General features: G+C 41.6%; 1 protein-coding gene across 6 annotated transcripts in view; it reads right to left on the bottom strand.

Moving 5' to 3' along the window:
- The window catches only part of ECPAS (Ecm29 proteasome adaptor and scaffold), a 99846-nt gene extending 75128 nt beyond the window's left edge, over positions 1–24718 (bottom strand). Inside the window, exons 1-2 of one of the 6 annotated variants that reach the window (XM_027614862.2) lie at positions 24457–24475; positions 16400–16503 (exon numbers count right to left, since the gene is read on the bottom strand). In XM_027614862.2, coding sequence (XP_027470663.1) covers positions 16400–16421 — 22 coding nt within the window. In that variant the 5' untranslated portion in view covers positions 16422–16503; positions 24457–24475. Of the gene's footprint in view, positions 1–16399; positions 16504–23833; positions 24205–24456 lie in introns of those variants that run through there. The other 5 variants (XM_027614861.2, XM_027614864.2, XM_027614860.2 and 2 more) reach the window with 5 other exon arrangements.
- Between the last annotated feature and the right edge of the window lie 2383 nt (positions 24719–27101).

The raw sequence follows: 27101 nt of genomic DNA, 5'->3' as shown, positions 1-27101 counted from the left end.
TGAAGAAGAAGGGAGGAGGAAAAGGCAGGCAGGACGGCTGTGAGAGTAGCAGACCAGCTGATTCTGTGTGGTGGCTGTGCAATCAGTCTGCAGTATCTGTACCAGCACAGGAGGCTCTGCCCTAGTGCCTCTCAGATCTCAGGCAGTAAACACTGCCCACAGATTTTAGCTACAGAAATGACGGAAGAATTGTTCCGGGGAAGAAGGCAGAAAGTTAAATTCTTCATAACAAACTGACCTAGACAATCTGTACCAAAGGCTTATAAAAAGCCAAGTGATATCGGTCTCTTTCGTTTTCATACAACCATTCGGTTTCTTCCTATGTATCCCCAGTATAGTGCCTAAACTTTCCGCTCTCCCTCACTAGAAAAGAAAATGTAGCATCCTAAATGCAATAAAATTATTTATAATGGGACTGTGGGAAGGCCAAAAGGGCACCAAATGTCACATGGAGTCCCTCCAAAACGGGCCAAGTATACCAGAGGAAGAGTTAAAGCCTCCTCCACCCTTTGAGGGGCATCAGTGTAACGCTCTTACGCCATCTTTAGATACACACCATACTTTATTTTTATTTTTTTTACACACCATACTTTAAATAAAAGGTAATTAATCATGTTCAAGCTTTATGAAAAGAAATGTAAATAAGTCCTGATATAATCAAGTACTAAAATTATCAACCTGTCAAAGCTAACAAAATTAAAAATAAAGATTTAGCAATAGTATGGTCCCTGAATCCTGTTTCTAGAGGCACAGGAAGAATGTGAACTCTGGGGACGCCTGGGTGGCTCAATCAGTTAAGCAGCTGCCTTCAACTCAGGTCATGATCTCAGAGTCCTGGGATCAAGCCCCACTTCTCTCTTTGCCTCCCCACCCCCACACCCCACGCTCATGCCCATGCTCTCTCTCTCAAATAAACAAATAAAATCTTTAAAAAAAAAAAAAAGGTATCTGAACTCTGTGCCCTTACCCAACCCAGGAAACAACCTCATGAAAGTGACAAGGCAAATTAGGCCTAGGACCCCAAAAGTGTCTTTTCAGAAACAAGAAGGACTGTAACCAATTAGACAATCTGGAAGAAATGGATGCATTCCTATAGAAGTATAAACTACCAAAACTGAACCAGGAAGAAACAGAAAACCTGAACAGACCCATAACCAGTAAGGAAATTGAAGCAATAATCAAAAATCTCCCAAGAGCCCAGGGCCAGATGGCTTCCCAGGGGAATTCTACCCAACATTTAAAGAAGAATTAATACCTATTCTTCTGGAACTGTTCCAAAAAACAGAAATGGAAGGAAAACTTCCAAAATCATTTTATGAAACCAGCACTACCTTGATCCCAAAACCAGACAAAGACCCCATCAGAAAGGAGAATTACAGATAGCCCTGATGAACATGGACGCAAAAATTCTCACCAAAATACTAGCCAATAGGATCCAACAGTATATTAAAAGGTTTATTCACCATGACGAAGTGGGATTTATCCCTGGGCTGCAAGGTTGGTTCAACATCCACAAATCAGTCAGTGTGATACAATACACTAATAAAAGAAAGAACAAGAACCATACGATCCTCTCAATAGCAGCAGAAAAAGCATTTGACAAAGTACAGCATCTTTCTTGATTAAAACTCTTCAGAATGTAGGGATAGACGGCACATACCTCAATATCAGAAAAGCCATCTATGAAAAACCCACAGCGAATATCATACTCAATGGGGAAAAACAGAGAACAGAGCTTTTCCCCTAAGGTCAGGAACACAGCAGGAATGTCCACTATCACCACTGCTGTTCAACACAGTACTAGAAGTCCTAGCCACAGCCATTAGACAACAAAAAGAAATAAAAGGCAACCAAATTGGCAAAGAAGAAGTGAAACTCACTTTTTGCAGATGATATGATACTTTATGTGGAAAACCCAAAAGACTCCACCCCAAAACTGCTAGAACTCATACAGGAATTCAGTAAAGTGGCAGGATATAAAATCAATACACAGAAATCAGCTGCATTCCTATACGCCAACAACGAGACAGAAGAAAGAGAAATTAAGGAGTCGATCCCATTTACAATTGCACCCAAAACCCTAAGACACCTAGGAATAAATCTACCAAAGAGGCAAAGGATCTGTACTCAGAGAACTACAGAATACTCATGAAAGAAATTGAGGAAGACACAAAGAAATGGAAAAACATTCCATGCTCATGGACTGGAAGAACAAATATTGTGAAAATGTCTGTTACCTAGAGCAATCTACACATTTAATGCAATCCCTATCAAAATACTATCAACTTTTTTTCAAAGAAATGGAACAAATAATCCTAAAATTTGTATGGAACCAGGAAAGACCCCAAATAGCCAGAGGAATGTTGAAAAAGAAAAGCAAAGCCAGTGGCATCACAATTTCGGACTTCCAGCTCTATTACAAAGCTGTCATCATCAAGACAGTATGGTACTGGCACAAAAACAGACACATAGATCCATGGAACAGAATCGAGAGCCCAGAAATGGACCCTTAACTCTATGGTCAACTAATCTTCGACAAAGCAAGAAAAAATGTCCAATGGAAAAAAGACAGTCTCTTCAACAAATGGTGCTGAGAAAATTGGACAGCTACATGCAGAAGAATGAAACTGGACCATTTCCTTACACCACACAAAAATAGACTCAAAATGGTTGAAAGACCTAAATCTGAGACAGGAGTCCATCAAAATCCTAAAGGAGAACACAGGCAGCAACCTCTTCAACCTCAGCCTCAGCAACTTCTCCCTAGACACATCTCCAAAGGCAAGGGAAGCGAGGGCATAAATGAACTATTGGGACTTCATCAAGATAAAACGCTTTTGCACAGCAAAGGGAACAGTGAACAAAACCAAAAGACAACTGACAGAATGGGAGAAGATATTTGCAAATGACATATCAGATAAAGGCTAGTATTCAAAATCTATAAAGAACTTATCAAACTCAACACCCAAAGAACAACTAATCCAATCAAGAAATGGGCAGAAAACATGAACAGACATTTCTGCAAAGATGACAACCAAATGGCCAACAGACCCATGAAAAAGTGCTCAACATCGCTCGGCATCAGGGAAATCCAAAACAAAACCTCAATGAGATATCACCTCACACCAGTCAGAATGGCTAAAATTAACAAGTCAGGAAACGACAGATGTTGGCGAGGATGCAAAGGGGAACCGTCCTACACTGTTGGTGGGAATGCAAGCTGGTGCAGCCACTCTGGAAAACAGTATGGAGGTTCCTCAAAAAGTTGAAAATAGAGCTACCCTACGACCCAGCAACTGTATTACTGGGTATTTACCCCAAAGATACAAATGTAGTGATCTGAAGGGGTACGTGCACCCCAGTGTTTAGAACAGCAATGTCCACAATAGCCAAACTGTGGAAAGAGCCCAGATGTCCATTAACAGATGAATGGATAAAGAAGATATGGTGTGTATATATATATATATACATATATATATATATATATATACACACCCACAATGGAATATTATGCAGCCATCAAAAAAAGAAAGAAATCTTGCCATTTGCAACAACGTGGATGGAACTAGAGGGTATTATCCTAAGCAAAATAAGTCAATCAGAGAAAGACAAGTATCATATGATCTCACTGATATGAGGAATTTGAGAAACATGACAGAGGATCATAGGGGAGGGAGGAAAAAATGAAACAAGAAGAAACCAGAGAGGGAGACAAACCATAAGAGACTCTTAATCTCAGGAAACAAACTGAGGGTTGCTGGAGTGTTGGGGGGTGGGAGGGATGGGGTGGCTGGGTGATGGACATTGAGGAGGGTATGTGCTATGGTGAGCGCTGTGAATTGTGTAAGACTGATGAATCATAGACCTGTACCTCTGAAACAAATAATACATTATATGTTTAAAAAAAAAAAAAGAAGAAGATAGTAGGAAGGGAAAAATGAAGGGGGGGAAATCGGAGGGGGAGATGAACCATCAGAGACTATGTACTCTGAGAAACAAACTGAGGGTTTTAGAGGGGAGAGCGGTGGGGGAATGGGTTAGCCCAGTGATGGGTATTAAGGAGGGCACATACTGCATGGAGCACTGGGTGTTATACACAATGAATCATGGAACACTACCTCAAAAACTAATGATGTAATGTATGGTGACATAACATAATAAAATTATATTTGGAAAAAAAAAAGGATTGTAACCAAAAGTTCTGAAAATTCAAAAGGAATCCAACACTCAAATTCATCTTTCACACAGACTAAGTTTTCAGTTGTAGGGAAGTGAGACCCTCCAGGCCATCACACAGTATCTGAGATACGACCAACACTACCTCAGAGTCAGAAGCCGGCTCCACCCTCTTCACAACTCTGACATTGTTCATTGCATACAAACGTGTATCAAAGTATTTTCACTTAGGAGAAAAAGACATTGCCATAACCTCAGATAATCACTGTTAAGTGTGGAGAATATATTCTGAACTATTATTTCCTGTTCATAAAACTAACATTATTTTAACCTAAACACTGGAATATAATAGAGTATTTTACAGTTTGCCTTTCTTTTTCCTTTTGATTAATACAAGTCCTTTACCAGAAACCTTTGGAGCAATATGTCTCAGAACTTTTTAGATTTTAGAAATACAATATAGTGAATATACTGTGTATTTCAAATAACCCCAACCATCCAATGGGTTCTAGAGCAGTACCTGTAATCAAATACATTCATATTTCTGTAATAAAACATATGGGCACTCACACTAAGTGGGATAATCAAAGATTATAAAGAACCACATATCCATTCAGATCAGGTTTTAAATACCAAATGAAGAACACTAAAAAAATGTTTGGTTACATATAAAATCTTAAATATCTTTCCGTAGCACTAAATAAAAGTCTAATTGATAATGGCTACAGGAAGACTTTGTCTATAGAAGTAGTACAACGTATTTAACTAACCCTCTATTTGTGTTATCACCAGTTAGGACCACAAACAATGCTTCAAAGAACATTCTTATCCATGCATCTGTGCACTTGTATGGGTTTCTGTAAGCTAAAACTCTAGAAATGGAACTGCTGAGTCAAAGGGTAGGTGTGTCATCAAGTTTAAGAGATTTTGAAAAAAATACCCTTCAAAAAGTCTGTGCTACTGAGTAATGTATGAAGTGTTGAATCACTATGTTGTACACCTGAAATTAATATAACACTGTATGTTAACGACACTGGAGTTAAAAACTTAATTTAAAAAGTCTGTGCTAATTTTTACCACCAGCAGTGTATACAAGTAGCAATTTCCCCATACCCACTCCTACACTGAGTACTCAATTTTATAAAGACTGTAATCAATCTTAGCTGAATATGATAGATGAAAAGGGGTCACACTGTTTTCTTATTTTATACCTATTTTATCACTGAGGTAAAGTATCTTCTCAAATATTTATTGGTCCTTTGAAATACCTTCCTCAGCAAATTACTCACTATTCTTTTGAGCTGCTGAACTATAAAAGCTTTTATATACTGGGGAAAAAAATCTCCCCCTATTCTCCCACAATCATAAATACTTGCCTTGTGACTCTACAGCACTTCCTTTTCATATCTAAGTTTTTAAAATATAAATTTACCCTTCCTTCCTTTTATGGCTTCAGAGCTTCTAGTCATGCTAAGAAATGCCTTTCTTACTCTAAGATTACAAAAAATAATATATTCTGCAGAAAAGAGTTAACATAGGGACGTCTGGGTGGCTCAGTCATTGAGAGTCTGCCTTCGGCTCGGGTCATGATCTCAGGGCCCTGGGATGGAGCCCCACGTCGGGCTCCCTGCTCCGCGGGAAGCCTGCTTCTCCCTCTCCCACTCCCCCTGCTTGTGTTCTCTCTCTCTCGCTGCGTGTCTCTCTGTCAAATAAACAAATAAATAATCTTAAAAAAAAAAAAAAGGAAGAAAAAGAAAATAGTTAACATAGCAGGCCTGAGACTGCTATCCTTAGAAACACGCGCCTACCAGGCTGGCCCTTGGCTGGCATCTGGAAATGGGTTTCAGGAGAGATCCCCCCACTCCCAGAACTGCTAAGAGTGGCTCACTGGGCCTAAACCCTTTGTACAAACAATATGGTTTATGCTGAACACTTGCTTTCCTTCTCAGACTCTGGAATTGTGGTACGTGTCAGGCAGGAGATGCCAACATGACCAGCACTGATTAAAAGCCCTTGGCACTGAGTCTCTAATGAGCATCTCTGGTAGACAACGTGTCACGTGTGTTGTCACAACTCACTGCTAGAGGGTTAATATTAAGCACGTTCTGTGTGACTCCACTGGGAGAGGACTCTTGGACACTTGTACCTGGTTTCCTCTGGACTTTGCTCCACATATGTGCCTTTTCCCTTTGCTGATTTTGCTTTTTATCCTTTCACTGTAATACATCTTAGACATGAGTACAAATATATGTGGAGTCCTGTGAATTCAACTCACTGAACCTGGAGGTGGGCTTGGAGACCCCTGCCACATATATTTATCTATGTTTTCTTCCTGCTCTTATGATTTTGCTTTCTGCATTCAAGTCTTTAATCTAGCTGGAATTTTTTTTTGAGGGGGGAGGGGGCACATGGACATAAGAAACCTAGTCTTTTGTGGGTTCTTAAAATCTTTTTTCATTGTGAAATAAAACATCTACAAAAATGCGCAAAATGGAAGTGTGCAGTTTCATGAATTATAAACATCCATGAAAATACCACCCAAGAAAAAAAAACTTATTTTGAAACCTATGCCACAAAGAAAGATTTCTACTGAACTCACAGTTGGAGAGGACTAAAAGACTGTTCAACATAAAAAACACAGTGGGTTTTAAGGACTCACCTAAGTTCACAGAGGTAATAAGCAGCAGGGCAAGAACTAGAATGGGGTCTTCTGATCTTCAGTCTAAAAAACCTTGCCAACGCTGTGCCACTGTCTGCAACAATGATCCTATTTTCTATAGGGCACTATGCTACACATACTACATCAGACACTGGAGCCCTGTTTGAGAGCATCACCAAAAGATCATGTGATTTTGTCTCATTCAAGTGGTAGTTAAGACAAAATGGAACAATGTACAAAAATCAAAGGTCAAAAAATGACACTAGAGAAAGCACACCATTATGAATCAGAAGCTAACACCAAATGTGTCAAGTTGCAACTCACCCTTCCACCTCCTCCCCGCTCATCTAAATTCTCTCCTCCTTCAAGGCCCAGCACCCTCCTACTTCCACCGCGAAGCACTAACTTCCCTAACTCGATCCCTCATGCACTCGTTCAGGTAGTCACTGAAACCCCACCCCGTGTCAGGGCTTGGTGGTCAGGGATCAACAGAGGGAAGAAGGAAGAGGCGAGGACGTGGTACGGGTCTGAGCACTTGTACGTGCTAGTGGTACGCTGCAAGTAAGTCCCCAAAAGCCAGAGACAGAGTGGCCAAGACAACAGCATTTAAAGATAAAGAAAGGAGAATCCAAAAAAGGAAATAAAAGGCAGCATACAAAAATAGGAAGAAAACGGAGTTATGGGGTCAGAAGAACTAGGCAAAGAAAAAAATGAACTAGTCAATGAAAACTGGAAAAAAATTTGTTTACCCATATAGAAAAGAAATACCTAAAAATCCCTTGCAGGTAGATTAATGACATATGTAAAAAGTAGAATTTTAAAGATTTTAAAGTAAAACTACGAAGGGAAAATTAAAACTTGGGCACAAAACATAAAAGACTAATGGGTTAAGATTTAAAAATATCATAAAACACAAAACATAAAATAAAAAGATAGGTTATAAAAAGCAACCATGTTTTTAAATGAAAAGGATTTAAATACACAATACTTTTTTTTTAAAGATTTTATTTCTTTATTTGACAGAGAGACACAGCGAGAGAGGGAACGCAAGCAGGGGGACTGGGAGAGGGAGAAGCAGGTTCTCCCCCGAAGCAGGGAGCCCGTTGCGGGGCTGGATCCCAGGACCTGAGCCCAAGGCAGATGCTTAAGAACTGAGCCACCCAGGCGCCCCTATACAGAATACTTTAAACATTCCTGCAAATCAAGAAAAAGCAAATTAGGGGCGCCTGGGTGGCTCAGATGGTTAAGCGTCTGCCTTCGGCTCAGGTCATGATCCTGGAGTCCTGGGATCGAGTCCCGCATCAGGCTCCCTGCTCCTTGGGAGCCTGCTTCTTCCTCTGCCTTTCTCTCTCTCTGCCTCTCTCTCTCTCATGAATAAATAAATAAAATCTTTAAAAAAAAGAGAGAGAGAAAGAAAAAGCAAATTAATCCCAATGTTTTTAAAGAAAAAAGGATATAAGCAAGCAATTCAGAGATGATACCCATAAACTAAATAATACGTAAAAAGATGCTCAATCACACTGATCAGGAGCATGCAAAATTAACACAATAAGATATAATATTGCACCCTTCACATCAGAAAAACTCTGCAAGGGGCACCTGGGTGATTCAGTCAGTTGGACTATATTGGGCTCCCTGCTCAGTGGGGAGCCTGCTTCTCCCTCTCCCACTCCCCCTGCTTTGTGTTCCCTCTCTCACTGTGTCTCTCTCTGTCAAATAAATAAATAAAATCTTTTAAGAAAGAAAGAAAGAAAGAAAGAAAGAAAGAAAGAAAGAAAGAAAGAAAGAAAGAAAGAAAGAAAGAAAGAAAGAAAGAAAGAAAGAAAAGAAAGAAAGAAAAGAAAAGAAAAGAAAAGAAAAGAAAAAGAAAGAAAGAAGAAAGAAAAAGAAAGAAAGAAACTCTGCAAACCTACAATTGTTGGCAAAGACCGGAAACAAACCAAGAGGTAATTGAGTTCACTGCTGATGGGGTGTACACCAATACCATCTCTGAAAACAAATCTCTACCAACTCTACGCGAGGGTAACATACCCTAAAGCAGTGCTGTTCAAAGTAACTCAGCTGCAAACTGTCACCAGTCAGAAAAAGATAAGGAACACTCGTCCTTCGTTGAGAACGTCTTACGTGAAATATTAAATAAATTAACAATGACAATTTACACTCTTCCACAGTTCTCTATTTGCAAAAAATAATTCTTCCTTCCTTAGACCACACTGTGTATAACACTATCCTGGAGAAAAACTCTCCTAGGCAAAGACAAGCACAAGGAACACCTGTAAGAAACTGATCATACACACAGGGTCAGTAAAAAAGCAAAAACATGGAAACAATCTAAATGTCAGTCAACAGGAAAACGGTAGAGAAATTGTGGCAGGGTCACACCTCAGTGAAAATAAACAAGAGTTAAATGTCACATGGACCTACATGACAATATCTAAAAACCTAAGATCAATGAAAGCAAGTGCAGAAGGCTATGTACAGTTTAAGTGCTATGTATATGGTGCATATGATGTATATACTTCACAGGAATGACAACCTCTGGACTAGAAGGGAATAGAGAAGAAGGAAAAGGGGAGAGAAGAGGAAAAAGAGAACGAAAGGGAAATTGTAAGGGGTAACACAGCAAGCTTGAACTGTATCTCTAATATTTATTTCTCAAATAAAAATTTTTTTGCTAACAGCAAAAAATGTAAAGATATGACAAAGATGGGTAGGACATACATAAGTATTTCTAAGATTAATCTCTATACTTTCTTCATACTTGAAATATTTCATTATTTTAAAAAAGAATATACACACCATACTAATTTTATTTTAGGATACAAGTACATAAAAGGGGGAAGAAAATATATCAGTAATTTTTCTTCTTTATACTTTCATGTATTTTTCAAATATTCCTCAGTAAAAACATATTTTTTTAACAAAAATCTGTTGAAAGAAGCCATGTTTCAAGGATAAAGAAAGAAATTTAAAGCACAGAATTTTAAAACTTAAGAGGAACCTTAAAGAATATGGAAGGACAAAAATAAGACCATTTACTGGTGGGAATGCAAAATGGCATGGTCACTTTGAAAGACAGTTTGGAAGTTCCTTAAAAAACTAAAGAATCTCACCATATGATCCAACAATTGCACTTCTTGCTATTTACCCAAAGGAGTTGAAAACTTATGTCCACACAAAGACCTGGAGAGGGATGTTTACTGTAGCTTTATTTGTAATGGCCAATACTTGGAAGCAACCAAGATGTCCTTCAGTAAGTGAATGGATAAATAAACTGGTACATACAAACAACAGAATATTTTTCAGGGCCAAATAGAGTTTTCAAGTCATGGAAAGACACGGAGGAAACTTAAAGGCACATTCCTACTTAGTAGTAGTAGTAGTACTAAAGAGGCCAATCTGAAAAGGCTACATACTGTTTGATTCCAGCTACAGAATATTCCCAAAAAGGCATAACTATGGAGACAGTAAAAAGATCAGAGGCTTCCAGGAAGGAATGGGGAAGGAGGGATGAATTGGAGGAGAACAGAGGATTTTTAGGGCCGTGAAAATACTCTGTATGATATTATAATGAGGGATATATGTCCAAACCCATACAATACAGAACACCAAGAGTGAACTGTAATATGAACTATGGACTTCAGGCGATTGTGTCAATGTGGTTTATCCTTGATTAAAAATGTATATGCTGGTGAGTGATGCTGACGGGGGAAGCCATGCTATGGGTGGGGCGAGGGAGTAAAGTGGGGGGTTAACATGGGAAATCTCTCTGTGCCTTCTCAATTTTGTTGTAAACCTAAAACTGTTCTAAAAAAAAAAAAATAAAGTCGTTTAAAAAAACTTAGTCTCAGTGGCACCTGGGTTGCTGAGTCGGCTGAACGTCCAACTCTTGATTTCGGCTCAGGGCATTGGGCTCCACGCCAGGTGTGGAGCCTGCTTAAGATTCTCTTCTCTCCCTCTCCTTCCGCCGCCCACCCCACCGTGCGAGTGCACTCTCTAAAATAAATAAATCTTAAAAAAAACAAAACTTAGTCTCAAAAAAATATATCAAAACACTGCAATTCTTCAATCCCAAAACAAAAGACAATTCCCAGTTTAGCTTATGTCAACTATTACATTCATGTATGGAAAAAAGCCTACTAAAAATAAATACATTCATTTAGTTTCCATTAAATATTTCTATAATTCATTATTCACCTGTCTTCAATTTCTCTATGTAGAGACAAAGAAGGTACCTTCTTTCCTTCTACCCCTCCCAAGGAAGAAATAACCAGTAAAGGTTCAAGGACTTCACTCTGATGTTATCCACCATTAGCCACTGATATTTCTGAAAACATGTAATTATTCCTGACAAATAAAACTGTCCACATAAATCACTCATACTTCAGATCGCTCCAAAAAAATACAACTTTGACTTCTGAGTTAAGGAGGAAAGGCTATTTGTTCACAGGATTAGAAAAGGCAAATACTGGTTTGTTTGTTTTTTTTAAAGATTTTATTTATTTATTTGAGAGAGAGAGAGAATGAGAGATAGAAAGCACGAGAGGGAAGAGGGTCAGAGGGAGAAGCAGACTCCCTGCTGAGCAGGGAGCCCGATGTGGGACTCGATCGCGGGACTCCAGGATCATGACCTGAGCCGAAGGCAGTCGCTTAACCAACTGAGCCACCCAGGCGCCCCTAAATACTGGTTTTTCACTCACATAATCAATTACACAAAAAATTTAAAAAAAAAGAAAAAGAAATAGCAGTATGTCCATTTCCTCAGATGTATCATCTTTTCATAACAACCTGAACATCAAAACATTCCTTAAAAAGTATGCAAGGCAAGCACACACCATCAAAAAGAATAGGAAAAGTTACTAAATTTAAGATAGTGGTTATCTCCATGTGATGGAATTTCAGAGGATCCTTTTTTGGCTTAATTTTATGTCATTGCTAATTTACTTCATCAGCATGAATTACCTGTTTGAATTAAAAAGAGAAAACAGCTATTTCAGGGTAACAGGTTTAGGAATTTTTAAGGCTGCTTAAGTTTTCTACAAAGAACATTATTTTTTCTGAATATGAAAGTAAATTTTAAATTGTTAATCAGGTTAGAGCTTAAGTGGAAGCTGAGATTGAAATGGAAAGCTGAAAATACCTAGACCACTGCCCACTGCATCATAAATCAATTAATAATCTAAAGTTACAAGATATTTTGAGAAAGATCTATCAAGTTACCACAGAAATGTACTAAACTCTAATGGAATAATCTCACAAGGAAATATTGTCCCTCCTGGTATTTACTTTCTTCTGATTCATACATGTGTAAACACATTATAGTCACAAAGCAGTTTCACACAGCCCTTTGAGCCTCAAAAAACACTGTGAGGTGGGTAACTATTGTCTGCATTTATAGATGAAAAACAGGCTAAGGATCTATTTGCCGAAGGTCACCAAGCTAATAAGACAAAGAATCATTAAGTTGAACCTCGAGAGGTCTTTACCTTCCAAGTACACACTAGAATGCAGTACACTTCCCTCTAAAGTACTATTTATTGAAGTAGGGTAATATTAGCTTCAACTTACACCTGAAGAAACAGGGCCTAGAATTAAGAATGTTGATTAAAAAAAAAGAAGAAGAATGTTGATCAAGACTATAAAGTAGCAAGTGTCAGGGCTAGGGTTCAAACTCCAGGCCAGTCCAACTCCAAACCCAATGCTCCTTCAACATGCTAAATTGCAGCACTGCCGAAGCAGAGAAAGGGGGTGGAAATGACATGAAGGCTTACTGGACAACCATGTACAACATGACTTTGTACCCTGGCCACAGCCAATGTGTCAGGATGGGTCCCAACTCAATTCATCCTTCCTCAGCAATTCAGAAGTGGGACCAAAAAGTCAAGCATCCCTTGAGTGCCTGGACCTATAAAGCCAATGGACAGGACATGGGCATCTTTAGCCCACTCTATGAAACAGAATCAGAAGAAGCTGGTCTGAACAAAGAATGGGCACAAAGGCACAGAGAGCGACTGGAAGAACTGGATGATTTCTATTTCATGAAGGCCCCTTGTGTTTCCATAAAACTCCCTAAAATAAGTGCCCTGTTTTTGCCTAAGCCGGCTTACAGCTGGGTCCAAATACAAGTGGAAGGTCTTTGCCAAGGAGAATAAAAAAAGAAGTACTTCTATGAAAGTACATTAAAAAAAAAAAAAGCAGCTAGCACATGCCTAGGGTGAATTATCAGATCAGAGAAAGAGTCCTTCCTTCCTAAGGGCCAATCTATCTCCAAAAGAATCTTCTCAACCATGTACCCTATTACTCCCGCAACAGCAATCCAAACTGCAATAGCTTCTTAAGTGTACCATGTTTTCCCTGCCCAATTATTTGGTCAACCAAGTCCCCCAACGGGGAATAGTCTCCTTCTCCACACAGCCAATTCCTCCCATTCAAGGTCCAGCTCAAATATTACGTGCTGCACACTTACACATCCCACCTGAACCCTACAAACTCCCACAGATCTCTTTTCTACATCTCTCCTAGCACTGTCTTTTGCTGCACATTATGTAACTGCCTGATCTTCTCCTCCCTAGACCAAAGCAGTTCTCTGAGGTGTGATTTCAATCTGATTCCACCTAAGTACCCATTCCTCTACCCTCCATCCTTCTACAGAGCTCCTCAGGTTGAGAAACCGTGACTTAAGTCTCTTGGTATCCCAGCACTTAATTCAGTCCCTTGTAGAGAAGAGTTGCTCAAATACCTGTTGAATGAATGAAATATTAATTCCTCGTGCATTAGAAAAGTTAGTTAGAAGTTTATACATTTAACATCTGTAGCAAGGGAAAGGAGGGGACTGGCGACAATTTATAATACCTGACATCAGAATCCCTTGGAAAAGGGACTATATATATTTTAATACTATGACGAATGCTTAGGGTTTAAAAAAAAAAAAGGTGGGAGGAATTCTGGACAGTCTGATTGTGTGGCAGAACTGGTCTGCTCCGTGGGGCGCCTGGGTGGCTCAGTCGTCAGGCGTCTGCCTTCGGCTCAGGTCATGGTCCCAGGGTCCTGGGATTGAGCCCTGCATCGGGCTCCCTGCTCAGTGGGGAGCCTGCTTCTCCCTCTGCCACTCCCCCTGCTTGTGTTCCCTCTCTCGCTGTGTCTCTCTCTGTCAAATAAATAAATAAAAATCTTTGAAAAAAAAAGAACTGGTCTGCTCCAAATCAGGAGGGACGCAGTAGTTACTACAGAGAGAAGAGGAGAAAAGAAAAAGGTGGAGAGAGGACAGAACAGTGGAAGGACAGAAAAAACCCTCTACACCAAGACTTTCCCCATGACTCCAGAGTTAACTAAATTACTGAAATGCTTGGGAGAGTGGAGTGAGTGAGCGAGCGTGTGTGTGTGTGTAAACCAGTGAAACAGGTGGGTTTTCATGTCCAAGCTGACATGAGTGGAACCAAAATATCATTTTCAGAAATGGGAACCTAACAGAAGAAAAGCATAAGTAAAGTAAATTACAGGAAATTCACAAAAACAGGGTGTGATGGGGGTTGGGGATGGCGGAGAGAGGACCACCTCCGGACTTTGACAACCTCTGCAATTAGGAGTGTGAGGCTAAAACCACAAAGAGTAAGGAAGGCCTAGCTGCCATCTAGATTTTATACGTAACAGTCTTTTCTGGTAGATCAATCCTGTGAATTATAAATCTAACCAGATACTAACTAAGGTTAAAGTAAAGTCCACATCATCTATTGATTTCTATATGCCATTTCGATTCACTAAATGCCACTCTAATACTTAAGTGACAAAATCCAAATGAGGCCAGCGAGATCCTTCTTCAGGAATAAATGCTTTCAATTTTGATCTCTACTGCTAGGTTTTTAAAAAGATGTTTGCCCCAACCCCTACCTTAAAAAAAAAAATTATTAAATGCAAACATACTTAAAAGGGGAATGTCAGGAAGTCCAGTAGTAATCAATATAAGTCAGAGATGGGGAGAGGATTCATTCCATCATGGCTCCTTCCAGCCAGGGCTGCCCAAAGGGGAGACAGATAAGAACTTCTGCAAGCAATGAGACTCGGAGCAGGAGGTGCCTGCTGACAGTCCCTGCTGGTATCCCTTACTCCCAAAACTAAGAAGTCAGACCAACTTCCTGTCCTCTAGCCCACCATCTTACCCCCAGGACCGAGGCAGACACTCCAATATGGAAACCCCTGCACGAGGATGCGCTCTTGACTCTGAGCAGGGAAGGGGAAAGGAGTCTTTCTTCTCCTGCCGCTTCCAAAGTCCTAGCTACCTGGAGATAGTGTCAAGCTACTTTAAGCGTCCCTGACCAACCTAGCATAGGCCCTAGCAAGGCAACCCTCTCCTGCTCACACACATCCCCCTGCCCCCCTCCACACACACAGACAGAGGGAAGGAAGAAGTCACAGCGTTAGCTTGGCAGGGTTGGGCCAAGTGATGAGACAGAAGCCCTCATCTGTACCCGAGATTTACTGAATAAGTGCCACACTCCAGATGCACTGAGCTCCACAAACACTCCCACATCCCAAGGAAGCCCTTTCCCTCAGAGATAGCAGCTGGCCAATGCCCAGTTAAAAATCAATGTTAGTAAACTGATGAGCAGAAAGATTAGTTCAGCTTATGAAAGCCAGCTCAGAGGAGACAATATATACTATGCAAGAGTTCAGACTGCATAAAAGTCAAACATGTGATAGTTAAGATCCACCAAAGCAGTTAATTACTTAGGACAATGCTCATTTGGATGTGTAAACTCTAGAAAGTTCTTTAAGTCACTATTTAAATTCCAGCATTTGTGGTTTGACCTGCTTGCCTTCGGTACATCATAATTTCATTAACACATCTGTCACAGGCCCAAAAGCACTGAGAAAGAATTTAGGAGCAAATAAACAATATCCTCATTTTTCTTCTAAACAATTCCTCCAACCTCCCAGTTTTCCATTTCTCTATAATGGAATGAAGATATGTGAAATAGCAAAAATAAACCAAAGCTTATGCTAAAGTTGGACTTTGATTTATAAAATACTCCATTCATTCTATCCCTCAAAATTCCACCTAACTGAATTAAGGAATCATACACCATCATCAGCAATATACATACTGAAAAACAGAATGCACTGGGGGAAGGGGAATGCAATCGTTAAATTAGAAGCAATAAGATGCACCTTTGGATTGAAGCCACAAAATCCGAGGTACATTGGATATTGAGCTCATGGTATCAGAGAATTACAATCTGAATTTACAGAGTTTCAATCAAAGGACCATCCAATATCATCCAAGAATGACACCAACACGAGTCTTATTCCGCCCCAGAATTAAGTAGAATTTAGTGGCTTTTTCATCACAGCACATGTGAAAAAGGCAGAATTAGGGATATCCAATTACTATGATGATGCCTCTTTCAACGTCCCCCTTTTTTTCTTTCTTTCTTTTTTTACAAATAAAACCGTTAACTCCAGGATGACATTCCAGGAGCATGTAAAGTCATTTTTTATTGTGGCAGACAATACTACTTGAAAACTAACACTCATAGTCTTTTCCTAAGAAACTAAGGAACTACTAACCTCTACAATCAATGTGATACATGGTTTATCCAGTCTTGACAAAAATCCTCTGGATCACCAATGGTAGGTTCATCCACTCGTACATATGCAATTGTATAAAGAATCTATTATTTAGAACACCAGGAAAAAAAAGCAATTAAAAGATTTATATTCATAGCTATCATTAAGAAATAAAAAAAGAAAAGCACTTTTCATTTCTATGCTAAGATCTAATTTGATGCCCTGCTTTGCAAATTCAGAATGAGGAAAAAATTATAGTGATTACCAAATTGTAGAAAGATAAGGAGTATGTCCACAAATAAAAGTGATTGTATAGAAATAACAGGCTAATACTTTCAAATTATTCACCGAAGACAAACATTGGAATATCAATACAACATAGATTTCATCATATCTGTGTATGTGTACATATACATCAAAAATCACAAACATACAAAGTCTTACATTAAAAATGAAAGGAAGTGTTAATTATACAACAGTTTTTATAAGAAGGGTATTAGTAGGTGGGTACACATGTTACTGCACATTACAACTGAGAATGTAAATGGTGCACATTCATAATGCTGGGAACCTCTGCCCTCTCTCAGCACTCCTGATCCCCTTCTCTGGTTCTTCTTGGTCTTCTTCTCACCCCTACATATGCACAGCACCCAGACAGCTGTCCTCTGGACAATCTGCCCATTACCCTGACTCTACCATCACCCCCACACTGTCCTAAGCTTCAGAACAAGTTCCCACACCCAAGGAAGCCACACGCCTAGCGCTATTCCAGGTTCTTAACATGCATTATTTATCTCTTCCCACTCTTACAACAACTCTGTGAAATAGGTTTGGTGGTTATCCCACTTAACAGATGAGAAAACCAAAGCCCAGAAGTTAGGTCCCTTGTTCAAGGACATGAATCAAAAAGCAGCAGAGCCAGGATTCAAAACCATCTCTGACTCCACACATTTCAGCTACTATTCCAAACAGTCTCCCTAAACAATGCAACATGGGCACCTCAATAATTCAACTCATTCACTCAACAAATTATTTCTTTGTTGAACACAAACCTGTTCTCTCTTTTCTCCACTTCCACTTCCCTAAATCTGTCAGAGATTATACTCTCCACCCCCCGCAGATCCCTCAGGTAGATTCTTGGAATCATCTCTAACTCCTCCCTCTCTTGAACAACACTGATATACTTGGCCGATAATTTCTGCCTATTTTAGGGATTCTAGGTTATGTTACCTCCTTGCCAAATCCACTTCCACTGTCCCACTTCAGACCCTAGGTTTCTTTCACTTGGCCACTGTGATACCCTCCTAATTAGTCTTGCTGCTCTTGGTCTCTGGATCCACGCAATCAATGTTACACCACTACCACCTGTTATCCTTATAAAACAGACCTACTCATGTTACACTCCAGCTTAAAAGCCTTTGATGGTCCTCTACTGTCTACAGAACAAAGTCCAAACTAGTTGTGTTGGCATTCTCACACAAGCTAGTCCCAACCTCTCTTCCCAGCTTCATATCCTACTGCCTCCCCACCTAAATAATAATAATAATTTACATAGAGCTTAATTGTTTATACAGTGCATTTTCATATACATTAATCATAACAACACTATGAGTATTTCTTACTATCCCAATTTTATGAGAAAGAAACTTAGACCTAGAAAGGTAAAATAATTTGCTGAAGATCCCAAATTGTAAAAAGAACATAAAAGGCAGAAAGGGTCAAGTATCAAACTCCAAATTTTATCTCCTTTCCCAACAAACACTTCACGCAGCCACAGCACCTCTACTCCAGCACATCAGACTCAAACTTTCTCTGAAAGTATTTTCCAACCTCTGTCTTAGCTCAAGCTATTCTCACTTGAAATTTCCAAAGAACAGTGGAAGGCATTTTTCACATTACACTTTGTATCAGTTATGTACATTTAGATAGAACCCTGAGTCTACAGTGGCTCAGGAGCCCTATGAGGACAGGACCAAAAGTCAGTCACTCGATTTTTAAAGTCGGCTTACTTAACTGAAAATGTGTGGGGAAAATAAGCCATATAAGACAACAGCATCAAGGCAGAGACTAGCCAGGCCTGAAACCAGAGACCAGAAACTTGAATTAGACCATCAGAGCATGTTGGCAGGGCCAATAATTTTAACATCTATCTCCTGAACAAGGTCGAATGCCCCAGTGCCAACTACTTTCACTGACATTGGCCTTTATTAAATATTACGGTTTATTGGAAGCATAATTCAAGACAGAATGGGGTAAAAATGAAGAATTAGAATAGAAGTGATAAGAAACAGAAATATCATTATTTCCCATTTTAACTTTCCTCTTTGACTAAGTAACCAAAATTTCAATGATACAGGCATGATTGAGCCTTTCTACAAAGATCAGCTCCGCTGCATGGATGGCTGTCTCTGGGGCTATTTCAGTAGGCCACAGAATCACGTTCCCCCACACAGCTACACAGACAGCTTCCCACGTCTCACCCTCAAAAAGAGCCACGAGGCTTCCAGGCACTGGCAGAGCCTCTCTCAGAAGGTATTTGACATGTTGATTATCTGGCCAGCTTTTGCAAGTGAAGCTCCCCATGGTTCTGTCAAATGGTCAAACTGAAGAGTGTCAATGTGCTTTAAGATTACAGGCCGTACTCCTTCCTGAGTTGTCTTTACCCCAGTGAAGATCAGATGCTAAGGATGCCTTATAATTATAAAGCCCAGAATATGAAACCACTGAACAGCTGACCAGGTGAAAAGTCTCAAATGCTTCCTTCCCTCTGTCAGAAATCTCCCTGTCCACTGCTGAAACATAACCACAATGTCAACTTTTCCACGAACTGGCAGAGGATAATATTAGAAGAAAAACTAGCCCACATGCCCTGCACTGAATTTCATTCCATTCCAAACAGTTCTAGCACTATGATCTTAAGTAATTTACAAACTAGATTTCAGAATTATCTTTAACAGTCAGAACTAACTGTTCTCTATCCTGGCATCTCACCCAAAAATCTAATATTTCTATTCAACGAACCTCAGAATACTGCCACATTTTATACACGACAGCAGATTTCTTCTGGAGGCTAGTAAGACATGGGGGGTGGGCGGGAGGAACATGCTGCTCTTGTTATAAACTGTATTTTCCCTTTCAGAGAGAGTAATACAACAGTCAGTCAGAATTAACATCAACTTTGGAATCAGAGAATCTGAATTCAAGTCCTAACTATAATTTGAAGGAAGTTCCACCACTGAGACAGTAAAAGCACCAAACTCACAGGGGTGTTGTAAGGATTCTGTCAGTCAACATGTACAAAGTGACCAGAACACACGGTAAGCTTTCAATAAACATTAACTTTACAAACACCTGATTCAAAGTGACAATTACATGAGATTTGTGAAAGAATAACAAATTCTAAGAAATGCCAGCCCAAGATTGTCCTGCTTACCTTTTGGCAACTTCCATATGTCAATGATACTAATCATTCAATCGATAAATATGAAATAAAAGAGAAACCTAACAGTGCTGCTTCTTGGGAGCTCCCGCAAAGTGCAGTGGCAGATACAACTGAAAGCAACTATAGATTTAATTTAAATTTATGGCATGTGTATCACCTCAAATACAAAGATAAAAAATGCTGATCTGAAATCTATAGAAACCCAGTGTTACCAGCTATAATACATCCCTAAATAGCAGATGTGGGAACCACAGATAATATGATTTTAGCATTATCTATATTATATAATCATACACTTTGCTCCCTGCATATTTGTTTACATGTATGCTTCCTCTTTCCCCTCAGCAATATTATAATTCCGTTGGTGGACAGTGGTGTTTCTTTTGCACCCCATAGCAATGTTAAACAGCGGTCAAATAGCTGGACTAAAGTAACACCTAGCTAAGAATTTAGCAGCCCACCTGACTAGATCTTTCCATCGGCGTGAACACTGACTACCGTAAACAGAGGTAACACAGCCTAAAGCCTGGTTGAGTGCACTCTGGAGTCTGAGACACCTGGGATCCGACGCCACCACTCACTTGCTGCAGGACCTTGGGAACCTAAAAAAGTCTGTTTTCCATTCCATAAAACGGCAATAATAATTTGACCCACCTCTTAGGATTACTGTGACAAATAAAATATATGCAAAACACTTCATGCTAGACTTGAAATATTAAGGGGTATGTTTACAGATGTCTCCAATTTACTTTGAAACACATCAAAAAAGGCTGGATTGAGTACTTAATGCCACTGAACCGTACAACTAAAAAATGATTAAGATGATAAGTTTCATTATGTGTATTTTACTACAGTTGAATTAAAAAATAATTAGAATAAAATTGTAAAAGGTGGATTGAAAGATGGACAGATACATGATACAAGCTGGTAAAATATCAAATGCAGAATCTAAGTAGTATGTATATGAATACTCACTATCAACTTTTCTGTATTTTTGAAGATTTTTACAATAAAGTATTAGGGAAAAAAAACAATGCTGGCATCCAAAAGTTTGCTTTTATTATCACTACTACTCAAAAATAATAGCCAGCAATATTCAGATTCTTGGCTTTTTTAAAAAATTGTATAAAGCATCATTTATCAGCCATCTCTCCTTTTATTCTAACTATTCTAAAACTAAAAGTGGCTTATTTGAAACTGCTTAACCAGTACTTATGTATGTAATTTCAAGTTAAATTATTCTAAGCAACCAGCGGCCAAACATTTAATCTCTTCTAAAGGAACACAGAAACCAAGTCAACAGATATTTGTGGTCGATGATTGATGACTTAACCAAACAAAACAATGGAAAAGCAAGGATTGGAACTACTTGTTTCTTTTTCAGCAGCTGCTAAAGCTGTGAGTTCCAGAAGTACTACCAGAAGTACTACCAGCACTTGACAGATACCTGATGTACAGGAGCACGTACACAATGTGACAGCCACTTCAGAATGATACCCAATTTGGGGCGCCTGGGTGGCTCAGTCAGTTAAGCGTCTGCCTTGGACTCAGGTCATGATCCTGGGGGGCTGGGATCCAGTCCCACATTGGGCTCCCTGCTCAGCAGGAAGTCTGCTTCTCCCTCTCCCTCCACCCCTCCCCCCAGCTCGCATAAGCTCGCACTCTTAAATAAAATCTTTTAAAAAAAAGAATGATATCCAATTTTCCTCTAGTTTTTTCCCCCCATTCCAAATGGTAATTCAGATTTTAAAGTGTTTTGTGGTACTACAGGAACTGAGATACCATGCGGTATAACAATTTTAAACAGACCACCTCAAACCCACTGCGATGGCTACTTTCAAAAATACAGAAAAGAACAAATGTTGGTAAGAATGTGGAAAAATTGGAACGCTTGTGTACTTTTGGTAGGAACCCTTGTGTACTGTTGGTAGGAACAGTATGGTGGTCCCTCAAGAAATTAAAAATAGAATTACCGTATGACCAAACAATCCCACTTCTGCATATATACCCAAAAGAACTGGAAGCAGAGTCTCAAAGAGATATTTGTACACCCATGTTCATAGCAGCATTACTCACAACAGGTAAAATGTGCAAGCAACCCAAGTGTCCATCAACAGATGAATGGATGAGAAAATGCAATATATACACACACGGAATAAAACGAAGAAAATACAGTCACATGCTACAACAGAGATGAACTCTGAAGACGTTAGGCTGAAATAAGGCAGTCACAGAAAGACAAAATCATGTATGACTCCACTTGTATGAGATACCTAGAGCAGTCAAAATCAGAGAGACAGAACTGAATGATGGTTGCCAGGTGCTGCGAGGGTGGAGTGGGGTGGGATGGGGAGTTCAAGTTTAATGGGTATAAAGTTTCAGTTTTGCAAGATGAAGAGTTCTGGAAATGGATGGTGGTGATGGTTGCTCAACAATATGTACTTAACACCACTGAACTATAAACTTAAAAATGGTTATGACCATAAATTTTATGTTATGTGTATTCTACCACAATAACAAAAAAAGGGAAGAAAAAAAAAATCAGGGAACTGATCTCCCCAGGAGACCTGGTAGGGGTGCTCCAGCTTGGATCTGATCAACTCTACGGCCCTCAAACCATGTCTATCTCCCAAAACACCCTGAGACCTTGTCCACTCAGACGCTCCATCCTGCCCAGGGTCACACCAACTGTTTATTTCAGCTTCAGAATGAACAAACATTACTCCTGCTACAACCAGTTTTCTGTCAAAGGAGCAAGGAACTTAATCTAAGCCTGCCTCCTCTTTAAAACAAGGATAATTCCTACCTACCTGCCTTACAAGGTTGTTATGAGGGTAAGAGTGAGATCACGTATATAAAAGTGGCTTTAAACTGCCAAACACCAAAGAAACACAAATTACTATGTTTATAACTACTTTCGTATGGAAATGCAGAAGGGACTATAACAACAAAAACTTCACAAGGCTTGCGACACCTCACCCATGCTTCATTCCCCTTAAAACTCACATCATCCCTAAATAACACCTTTTTTGTTTCTGTCATAAACCGAAGGGCAGCACTGGAAAAAAAAAACAAACAAAAGCTCAACCTAAGCATTTCGTCTAACCACCCCAAACGCAATCAGAAATCATCTTACGTGTCCTAGGAAAATTCAATTTTTATGACCCCAGCGTGGGCCTGCGGCGCCCTGGAACTACACTTCCCACAAAGCATCGAGGTGAACCCGGGCGGCGGGCGGGGCGGCCTGGGATTCAGGGTGACCACCGCTCTCCCCAAACAGGGCTCGCCGTCCCCTGAAAAACGGCAACGTTTACGGCCGAGTGTGGACCGGCTCTCCTTTCTGAAAGCGCTATTAGCCCCCGGTCCCCTCCCCTGCGTCTAGCCCAGCGACCCTCTCTCTGCCCTCCCGTCCTTCCTGCTCCACCTGAGGGTCACCGCCTATTCTTGACCTTTCCTCTGATTTCCAGGGTGTCACACAGAGGCACCTTCTCCCCCGCCCCCAAAGCTCCATTTCTAGAACTCCCCCAAACACTTGGGACCCGGGGCCACGGCGGGGTCAGACGGGACGGGTAGACACAGCCCGCCACCCTGCGCCCCCCGCCCAGGCCCGTCCGCCAGCCCGAGAGCAGAGGGCAGGGGGCTGACCTGCCCCCACCCCCGGACCGGGGCGGATCGCGGGCAGAGGTGGCTCCGCCCGGGGCTCCGGTTTCAATTTCGCAACGTGACGGTGCAAACCTGAGGCCTACAAGCGCAAGCGGCGGCGTCCGGCGCCCCGCCCGCCCGCCAGGCCCGAGCGCCCCAGCCCCCCGCACGGCGCGGCCGCCGCCACCCGCCAGCCCACCCACCCACCCACCCAGCCAGCCAGCCCGGCTCCCGGAGGGCGGCAGCGCGCCCCGGCTCGCCAGCCCGCCCGGCACCGGCTCCGGCCGCCGCCCCGGGCCCTGCGCAGCGCCGGCTCTGACTCGCGGCCGCGGGCTGGCGGTGGCACTTACTCAGCTCGTCCTGGGAGGCGGAGGCGGCGGCCGCAGCCATGTTGCGCCAGGGAGGGAGGGAAGGGAGGGGCCGGAGCGGGAGGGCGCGGACGAGCGGCGCGGGGGGCTCGCCGCTCTCGGTGCGGCAGAGGCCGGGAGCCGCCTCCGGTCGCTCGGCGCGGGTCGCGCTGCGCCCACGAGGCCCGCCCGCCGCCGTCGCCTGCGTCCTCCTCGCTGCACGCGTCGCTCTCGCGGTCCCCCGCGAGCTCGCGACTCGGGCGCTCCCACCGCCTCGCGCCTCTGCAGAGCCGCCGAGCCGTCTGTCGGCCGAGTCCCGGTGCGCCCGGCCCGCGCGGCGGCTCTGCGGCTCCGCGCCGCGCTCGCCCAACTCACGCCGGTTTTATATTTAGAAAGAGCTGAGCCATCCTCCCAGCGGCCCCCCCGCCGGGCCCCTCGCGCGCCCGCCCGCGCTCGCTCGCTCGCTCGCGGCTCGTCCTGCCCACCTGCCGCCGCCCGCCCCACGAGCGCTCCCCGCGCGAACCCGGCACGCGGCGGCCGGCGCGGGCGGCCCGGCCTAGCCAACCCCGCCGCGCCGTAGCAGCCTGCGGCGGCCGCGCCACGAAACGGACGCGCGGGCCTCTGACCTGAGTCTGAGCCGGTCTCCATGCCGGGGATGCTGCGCGCGGCGCCGCGCGGTGGGCGCCGAGAAGCGAGGCGGCGGCGGGCTCGGGCCCGAAGGGCCGCGCGCCGCAGTCCGGGAGGGGTCTGACCGGGCTGGTCCGCGCTGCCCGCGGCCAGGGGAGATCCTCCAGGCGGGGCCCGAGCTCCCTCTTGAAAGGTCTGCGGCTGTCACGTCGGCCGGTCCCGACCTGAAGAAACACGCCTGTCCAAAGGAAGAGACGTGGACTCGGAAAAGTAGAGCCGGGTTCAGAGTCGGCGGGAGGAAGCCCCGCCCTGCGCCTCCCGCGAACTTCTCGGCCCCGGCGCGTTGAACGCCCCGACCCGGCTCCCTGGGCTCCTTTTCTCACTTAAAAGCCGTGATCAAGTATAGTTTTCTGATCTTTCAGAAACTAGGACTGCCGAGTGAAGGAAAGCCACGAAGTCCTACCAAAGTTAAATGAACCAAGATATTTAAAGTTCAAGTATATATGATTATATGGGCTTTTTTTAATTTTTATTCTAATACCTACGTTCTTTTTGGTAACCCGAGTGATTTATTTTCAATATACCGATTTGAACTTTACGGCTTAAGTTTGTCCGTGAGGTCGTGTACGTGAAAAAAACACTTGCAAAATGGAATTCAAATTAAGGGGTTGCATATGTGATGGCAATGTCAACAACAAATTAGGTACAAGATCAAATGCTTTTTTTTCCCCTTTGGTATAAGAGGAAGAAATCAAGACCCTAAATGGATTGAAATTGCATTTATTCCTAAAAGAAATCTATAAAGCCCTAGTTAATGCCTTGAAAAATGAATATATGTCATTCCAGATGTAACTTAGGCGAGTACAAGGTACTTACACCACATTAAAGACATTTATTTCCTTTATTGCTCTAGTATGGAAATTATACATGATCTTTGGGAAATTTTCAAATGATTGGAGATATCATAAAATTAAAAGTCAAAGACCTTCCACTCCCACCATCGCATTCCCCAGAGAAAATGTGGTTAACAGGTAGAGTGTGCATTCTCTGAGGCCTTGTCTTTGCACATATATATACATCCCCAAAAGAAACTAGAATGGAGACAGGCCCATACTTACAATAAAGTTCTGTATTACTGTTTTTCCCCCATAAACATTCTTCCCTGTTATTCCAAAAAGGCCTACACCACCACTCTTTTTATCAATGACCTCATACATACAACATTAAGTTCACCAATTCCTTTTTTGAGGACATTTTGGATTTTTAGTTTGATATTGACAAATAGTTTGTTATTTGCAAAGACTACGATACAGAAGTGTATAAAAGTAAAGGTTGTCCCGCACCTCCCTGCCCACCATCCCCTCATCTCTTACTCCCTGGAAATAATCCTATTAACAACTTGGTGCCTCCAACCTTTCCTGACTATGAATACGTAAAGTAGCTGCACCAAGGATTGGTTTGAAAAAATTTGACTTCCCATAGCCTCAAACAGATCCTTCTAAAGCCACCACCAAAAAAAAAAAAAAAAAAGAATATAAACTAAAAAAAAAAAGTTTGTTAGGCAATATTAACTTCCAGACAAGACTAGCATCTCCTAAGTTCATCCTATGTATAAATTTCAGAGTCCACACATGTGCAAATCACAGATACGTGCGTATACACAATCCTACTACACATATTATTATGTAACTTTATCTGTTCACCAAACAATATATCACAGGTGTCTTTCCATAGAGGTAATGATAATAATAGCTAATACCTAATCGTGCCAGGCAGGGTTTAAAGTGTTCTACATGGTGGAATCCATTTAGTCCTCACGACAATCTTATGAAGTAAGGATTTCTATGACACCAGATCGTGGAGGAAAAATCCAAAATGCCACAAACTAGAAAGTGGTGGGGCGGGGATTTCAACCTAGACAGAGTGGATCATTCTTCACCACTGTGATCTGTATGTACAGAATTACCCCATTCCTTTAAATGGCTGCATGATAAGTACATGATAAAACTTATTTAACCATTCCCCTACTAATGAGCATTTAGGTTGTGGACAATTTTTTCTACTAGTGCAAGCAAATGCTACTGTAAAAAATTCCTATGCATATGTCAACCTAATCACATTATTACCTATATAGAGAGAAATATGTAGAGGCGGAATTGTTAGGTTAAAAAAAGATGCCTTTAACATTTCATCATATACAGCAGCTTATACCACTTTACAGCACTGCTGTTAATCTCTAGTGTTTAAAGCTCTAAGCTTTTTTTATAATTGCTTCTTCCTTCAAACTATTGTAGTTTATTTTTCCCACTAAATAGCTTCATATTCTGGGGCGCCTGTGTGGCATAGTCGGTTAAGCGTCTGCCTTCGGCTCAGGTCATGATCCCGGAGTCCTGGGATCAAGCCCCACATCAGGCTCCCTGCTCGGCGAGGAGTCTGCTTCTCCGTCTCCCTCTGCTGCTCCCCATGCTTGGGCTCTCTCTCTATCTCTCTCTGTCAAATAAATAAATAAAATGTCTTTAAATAAATAAATAAATAAATAGATAGATACTTTCATATTCTTACTAGACAGTTTGATTTTGGATAGTAGCCTGGAGATACTTCCTATCTAGAATTTACTTCAAGTTCCAAAAACAGACAAGAAGGA

Source organism: Zalophus californianus, chromosome 13, assembly GCF_009762305.2.
Source record: "Zalophus californianus isolate mZalCal1 chromosome 13, mZalCal1.pri.v2, whole genome shotgun sequence".
In the NCBI taxonomy this organism is placed as follows: Eukaryota; Metazoa; Chordata; class Mammalia; order Carnivora; family Otariidae; genus Zalophus; species Zalophus californianus.
Note: the sequence above shows the minus strand (reverse complement) of the source record. Positions and strands in the feature narration are given on the sequence as shown.